The 7,922-nt window shown below is 36.5% G+C and overlaps 1 protein-coding gene across 1 annotated transcript; it reads right to left on the bottom strand.

The window, feature by feature from the left end:
• Positions 1-7,142: 7,142 nt before the first annotated feature.
• LOC109152387 lies at positions 7,143-7,922 on the bottom strand. Its single transcript, XM_019300045.1, has one exon. It carries the CDS (start codon positions 7,920-7,922, stop codon positions 7,143-7,145), a length of 780 nt encoding a protein of 259 aa, XP_019155590.1.

Genomic DNA, 7,922 nt, shown 5'->3' with positions numbered 1-7,922 from the left:
AGGGTAACATACATGACAACCGGCCATGGTCCTGACTGTGGAATCTGGCTGTGCCACCGAAGGTTAGGCTATTTGCTTGGCAGTTGGTGTCTTCTTTTTTTGCCAACAAGGGACGCTCTTCAAGCTAAAAATATTCTTTGTACTCAAGATTGTCATATGTGTAGGGCTGAGTCAGAGAGCGCCTTCCATTTATTCGCGCAGTGTACAGAAGCTGCAAGAGTGTGGAATCTGTTGGGCTTACCCGCGAAAACTGCAAATTCGGGTAATGTAATTGACTGGTTTTGGGATCATCTTAATCTGTTGACAGGGGAAAATAGGGCCAAATATGTTATGGCCTGCTAGTCTCTAGCAGAGTCATAATGAAGGAGTGGCATGGGGGGCAGTTTGATTTACATGCAATGTTGCGCCGGACACTAGGCTTTTGGCACAATTGGTGTCTTGCTAATGAAACTAAGCTTGCAGGTAACGGTGTGGCAACATGTGAGCATTGGGTACGTCCGGACAATGGCTGAATAAAATTGAATGTTGATGCTTCGGTAGACATAGCCAATAACGCAATGGGGTTAGGATGGGTGCTCCGGAATCATGTTGGATCGTTCTTGGTAGCAAAAAATTTGCGCTGGGCCGGCGTTTATATAGTAAATGAGGCTGAGGCAATTGGTCTGAGGGAGGCCCTAAGTTCGTTGAAAGACCCAGAAATGGGTGCAGTTGATGTGGAGATGGACTCACAGACGGTTTTTCATGCTATCACTCATCCATCTTTTTATTCGTCTTTTGGTCTTTTAAGTTTTAATAGATGATGTTGAAGAATTGGCGTCTTTGATTCATGATGTGCAATTCCTTTTTGTGAATCGATCTGCGAACGGTGTCGCCCATGCTCTTGCAAGGGAGGCCTGTTCAATGTCAGGTTGTGGGGAATGGTTTGATACACCACCTGCTCTACTTGTGAACTGTCTTATTCGAGATTTAATGCATTAAGTTTTTCTGGCAAAAAAAAAAAAATATATAATATAGGGTAAATAAGGAAAATCATTTATAAAATACTAAAATCAAAATAATATGAACTATTCATTTTAAGAAACAATACTACCTGACATTTTTTTTGTTCCAGTTAAGAGCCTAAGGCTCTTATTAGAATTGTAGATGTAGATATAAATAATTAAAATAACTTCTTACGTACCTCACATAAGACATAGTTCATCAAACATTAGACATTGCATAATACATAACAATAATTATAAAGTTCATTGTCTTAAAATTTTAGAAGATTAAACTAGGGTTAGGTTATTCCTTATTACTTATTAGGTTATAGTTAGATTTTATAAAATATTATTTATATAAAAGAAACTGGAACTGACAGAAAATTCAGAAGTTTTTTACCTATATTGTGAAATTTTCTGGGAGTATTTGGTAACGAATTTTGATACAATTTTTCTAGATATGAAATTCAGCAAGTCTAGAACATACACACAAATTTTCATATCAATCCAAGGCATAGAAGTAATTTTCTCAAGATTTCTTTACATTGCGTCAGCCAGAAGTTTTCTGGACAGCACACTGCCAAGAACTTAACGCAATTTTATGTTATTAATGGAACATGTTTCCAACCCAAACTTTTTATGGATATCAAGATATATATGTGTAGGTTCTCCTAAAAAATTTCAAGAAAAAATGAGTTCAGGAAGTATATTTTGCAAATTTATTTTTTCGACTGTGCCAGACAAAATTTTTTCAGACAGTAAAATATTATATATATATATATATATATATATTATTTTTATTAAATGTGGCGGGCAGCTTGCGGCCCGCCAAGCCCGCGACCTAAGCGGGGTGGGCCAAAAAATCCCGCTCCTTGGTGGGCTGCGATTTTCGAATCCCACCCCTACCTAAGTAGGGGGCGGGACGGCCCGGCCCAAACGGGCAATAATGAGTAAGGGTGGAAATAGGTCGGGCTGAGCTACGCTTTTGAAAATTAGGTATGGGCCTGTTATAAGAATTTAAGGCCTGAGCCTGTATATAGACCTTTTAGGTTCAAGCCTGAGCCTACCATTAACTTAGCCTGGGCTGAAGCCTGTTTAAAGGCCTGAAAAAAAATATATCTATCACAGTAATTTGAATATCTACTTTGGCTTAGGTACTTCAAAGCCTAACATGATAATTAATCATCTTTAAGCAAATACAGATTTCACTCTTGAATTAGTTTTATTAGCTTCTTTATTGACTATGTTTCCAACCTGGAATTAGAAAGGAATTAAAGGATCTTGCATATTAAAATATAAATACACTTTGAAGACTGTCGAGTGTCTACATGTACATAACTAAATAAATCACTTAAGAGCACTCAATATATAGTCTCATGAACTTTTAAATAGAAGAATTCACGAAAAGCTATTTTGTTTACTTGTGATAATGGAAATATTGAATAGCCAAATAGCGGAAAATGAAATAATTTTGGGGGTTAGGATTTTCTAATTCACATATATACTTAGGTTATATATATATATATATATATATATATATATATATATATATATATATATATATATATATCTCATGAACTTTTAAATAGAAGAATTCACGAAAAACTATTTTGTTTACTTGTGATAATGGAAATATTGAATAGCCAAATAGCGGAATATGAAATAATTTTGGGTTGTTAGGATTTTCTAATTCACATATATACTTAGGTTATATATATATATATATATATATATATATATATATATATATATATATATATATATAAAAGACTGTGCCTATTTAATAAATAAGCTTTAAAACGGGCTTAAGCCTAGCCTACTTATTAAATAGGTCAGGCCTAACTAGGACTAAAATGGGCCAGGTCGTAAGCCCCTATAAAGGGACCCGGCCTATTTCCACCCCTACAAATGAGAACCACCTCCAAAACTAGAAACCACTCAGAATGGTTTATCTAAAAAAATTTAGCAAACAACATTATAAGATTCTAGTAACTAATACTACATATTGTATTAGCACATAGATCTAGAAAACTAAATTCAAAGTTAAATTATAAAATATTAAACTCTTACATGGTAAAAAGTGAATCCTTAAACCAATTTTTTAAATAAATATAAATTTTAAAAGGTGAACGCTAAGGAAGATAACACGCACGCACGCATATATATATATATATATATATATATATATATATATATATATATATATATATATATATATATATATATATATATATATATATATATATATATATATATATATATATAGAGTAAATACCGGCGGAGGTCCTCCGACTTTGGTGGCATTGTCACTTTTAGTCCTCAACTTTTAAATCAACCACTTTTAGTCCTCTTACTTTTTGTTTCTAGCCATCTATGGTCCTTTCGTTAAACTTGACCATCTAATGCCGTTTTCTAAAAGATAATTCAGTTCTTTCATAATTAATTTATTAATTATTATGTTTAATTTCATCATCAGAATAGTCAAACAATGGTTTCCCAACTATGAACGTGTACAAAACCAGCTCGTGAATCAAAATGGCGTACAAAAATTGGTACGAAGGTTGTGCCAAAACGACGTCGGGATATCTCGGTATGACTCGACAAACATAATAATTAATTTATTAATTATGAAAGGACTGAATTATCCTTAAGAAAACGACATTGGATGGTCAAGTTTAACGGAAGGACCATAGATGGCTAGAAACAAAAAGTAAGAGGACTAAGAGTGGTTGATTTAAAGGTTGAGGACTAAAAGTGGCAGTGTCACCAAAGTCAGAGGACCTCCGCTGGTATTTACTCTATATATATATATATATATATATATATATATATATATATATATATATATATATATATATATATATATAGAGAGAGAGAGAGAGAGAGAGAGAGAGAGAGAGAGTCGCGTTCTGGTGCGAATGTCGCGCCCAGGAGCGAAATGCGAATAATTCCGCGCGCGCCACGTGTCCACATCTAGGTGCACCTATAGTTATAACTAGGGGCACCTAGGTGAAAGTAAGTGCATCCGATCTTACATGCACTTGTAGGTGAAAGTAGGTGCGTGCACTTGTCGGTGAAAATAGAGGCAAAATTACATGCACTTGTAGGTGAAAGTAGGTGTACTTGTAGGTAAAAGTAGGTGCACCCGATCAATGAATGTTAACAAGAAAAAAACAACGCAAGAATCATCGTCGGGTTAAACATTGGCCGAATTGACCACATCACATTCAAAGCCTAGGTCAGATAATATGCAAAATAGTGTAATATCATTTTCTTCACATGTAAAGGGAAAGAGGAGGGATATGGTAGACCAGGTGAGTAAGTTAAACGAGAATGCTCTTTAAAATTAAAAGATAGTGAGTGATGCTGCCATTGTGGTCCATATAAGACAGAAAGTGTGTTAAAATATTAAATTTTAAAAATAACAAAGAGATGAGGGCTTGTAGATTTTGAGGGAGTTGACAAACATGTTCAACTTATGCAACCATATAGAATGGAGAGAAAAATGGATTATAAGTTGGTCCTTACTTACTGGTGTGGTAACTGCATAAGTCATTTCTTCGTTTCCAACTGGAGGCGAAGAAATTTCTTTGTCTCTAGCCAGAGATGAAAACGGGAAGGAGGTTTTTTTTTTTTTTTTTTTTTTTTTTTTTAATAAGTCTTATTTTATTTAAAATTGTGTTTTTCCCAGGATTGATAAAAATCGAGAAGGTGAGGGTTAAATAGATTTTTTAATATTTGAACTTAAATTCTTTTTTAAATCAAAGCTTACCACCAGCTCGTCGAAAGTAAGTGATAGGCAGCAGAAGGCTCAGAAAATATTTGGAGAGAAAAATTGTGTTACCATGTGTGTTTGACTACTTGTTCGATCGGGTGGAATATTAAATGTAGTAAAGTAAAAGTATAGAGAGAGAGAGTATTAGTGTTTAAATATTGTAAACCCCAACATGTACTTGACAATAAATAGACACTGAGTGAAGATCTGGTGAAATAGACACTGAGTGAAGATCTGGCGGGATAGTCACTGATTGAAGATCTGGTGGCACAGACACTACACTAGACGGGTTTTTGGAAATTAGCAGTTGGATTTCACAGCCTTTATGACCAACAGAGTAGTTACCATATTGATGTTTTTAGAAACCATTCTTGTTGGAAGTTAGAATTGCCAAAAAGGAATAATGGCAAGTAATCATTGTCTACAAGGAAACCCTAGAAGATTACTTGTCATCCAAGACTCAAAGTATTATATATATTGGTTGTTTACAGGGGAAATATAAGAGAGAGAAAAAAGAGAGGTGTTTTACAAGAAATATTCTTCAAGGTTTGAATATCAAGAAACTCTCTCCACGAATTACAAAGAAAATACTTTGAGTTATCATCTTCTCAAGACAACATTGATGATATGAGTTTAATAAGACTATTGGGTAGAAGTTCTATAAAGCTTAAATCAGTGGACCGTATTCCATACAACTGTGGTGCAGTGGTGAGCATGTCAGCGAGACAGACAACGACAACACGGATCTCCAATGGGACTTTGGATGCTGAAGCACGAATCTCCGAGCTTGACAATCCTTTATATGCTTCAAAAGATTGGATACTACTATGTGGTGTGTAGCACACATTCGGTGAGAAGGTGTTCATTTACGTACCATTTGTTTGATTTGTTGTTGAGATAGTGGATTGGACTCACTAATGGTAGTCCCCAGACGTAGATACTGTTGAATCAAACTGGGTAAACAATATATATCGTGTCTTTATTTTTGTTTGGCTTTATTTCCGCACTAAGTCTTATCACTGATACATATACTGCTCTATCAGTCATGCACTACAAGCAATGTTGCAAAAATCGCGCCTAGAAATTCAGCGGAATCGCCGTTCTAGGCGGTCGGCAGCCTAGGCGCTGAGTAGGTCTCCGTGGACTAGGCGATCGTCTACGCGGCCTAGGCGGGAGTTTAACTAATTTTTTTAAATTAATTTTTTTTAAAAAAAAAAAATCAGCGCCTAGCGATTTTTTAATCTTGACTACAAGAAAATTATTCATTAGTGAGAAGTATTCTTGAGATTTGTGCACTTAGGGTTGCATGCATACTGTGACAGATAATAAGTATTCTGAAACTACTTTTGTCTATTGTTGCATCTATTTGTCAATATACGTGCACCTAAAATGCCTATTTTAACTGTGCAATCGCGTATAGTTATGTGTGAATATAGAACAAGCACTGTTGGCATACAATGAATGTTATGTGTGTAGATAATGTTCTCTATTTTTGCCATTAGAAATGCTTCTCTTATTTTAAGCTATATGCGCAAGTAATCCTTTGAAATTGTGGACTTAGGGTTGCATGCATACTGTGACAGATAATAAGTATTCTGCAACTACTTTTGTCTAGTGCTGCATTTAGTTATCAACATTCATGCACCTAAAAAAATAATTCTAACTGTAGAATAAGCACGGTTAACATATAATGAATTCTATATATGCAGATAATGTTCCATATTCTAGCAATAAGAATTCTCTGCCTTATTTGACATTTAAAAGGAATTCTGTAACAACTTTGTTCTATTGATGCATTTAGATTTCAATATAGATGCACCTAATATGGCAATCCTACATTTGTAAATACTTTATGTTATACGTGAAAATAATATTTTGTATTTGTGTAAATAACTCTTGCAGGGAAAAAAAGATACACGGAAGGGGTAAGAAAGTTTCAACAAAAAGCAAAGAAATTAAAGCAACCCTAAGAGCCCCAACAAAAAGCCAAGCTGAAGAGCCCCAACCTGAACATTCCCAACCTGAAGAGCCCCAACCTGAACATTCCCAACCTGGAGAGCCCCAACCTGAACATTCCCAACTTAAGAGCCCCAACCTGAAGAGTCCAACCCTGAAGAAAGCCAACATGAAGACTCCAACCATGAAGAAAGCCAACCCGAAGACCCCAACCCTGAAGAGGGAGTGAGAATAGACGACTGACCAATGTGAGAGATGTTTAAAGAATTACCGTCGCCCAGTATCCCATCAGGACAATTATACTCAGTGAAAGTGTGCAGAGGATTCATATCCGGTGTGGCATGATGAGAAGCCCCGAAAAACCAGGCTAACTTACGGAAAACACGTGTTTCATGACCAGCAAGGTGACAGAATTGACACACAACACCAGGTCAAGTGTTGCTGTTGTGCGACCAATTCGGTCTATTATTGCCATACGTGTTGTTGGTGTTGTTGCGGGACCTCCGATCGGCAGTGGAGTGCTGAATATTTCGAGAAGCCGAAGGACCACGCTGGGAGACATTAGAAGTAGCCGAAAGAGATTGGTGAGCATCCTCGACTTCAGCTAACTGACGTTCATGATCCGTGAGCACATCAGCTAACTGTCCTAAAGAAATGGGTTTGTCACGGATACGAACGGCAGATATGATGGAGCTATACTCGTCCCCTAATTGTGTTAAAATGTACACAACAATGTCTTCATCATAAATAGGGCATTGAGCTAGGGCGAGATCGTTGGATCGCATGTCATTCAAAAATGCGGTCACTGACCGATTATCCTTCGGATTTCTGATAATCTTGGCCTTGAGGGAAAGGATCCATCCTCGGGAGGCACTAGCATAGCTAGCAACGAGCCGTTGCCAAGCATCACAAGCAGTGGATGCGGAAGCTATAAGAGGTTGTATGGTGTCTGAATAGCTCCCAAGTAAAGCACTGGTAATTATCTGATCTTGGCGATACCAAGTCAAATATACTGGATTCGGAGTTGTTTGTGCAGTATCATTGGATTTTTCTGGCTCTTTGACAGAACCGTCGATGTATCCGAGGAGATTAAAGCCAATTAGGGTGGACTGAACTTGGCGTCTCCAGACAGGAAAGTTGAGGGGGGTGAGTTTGATAGGAAAATTAGACGGAGCATTGAGGTGGACAATGTCAGTGGTGGTTGTAGCCAT

This window comes from Ipomoea nil, unplaced genomic scaffold (genome assembly GCF_001879475.1).
Source record: "Ipomoea nil cultivar Tokyo-kokei standard unplaced genomic scaffold, Asagao_1.1 scaffold0268, whole genome shotgun sequence".
NCBI lineage: Eukaryota > Viridiplantae > Streptophyta > Magnoliopsida > Solanales > Convolvulaceae > Ipomoea > Ipomoea nil.
The sequence above is the reverse complement of the archived record's forward strand: the minus strand, read 5'-3'. Positions and strand labels throughout refer to the sequence as shown.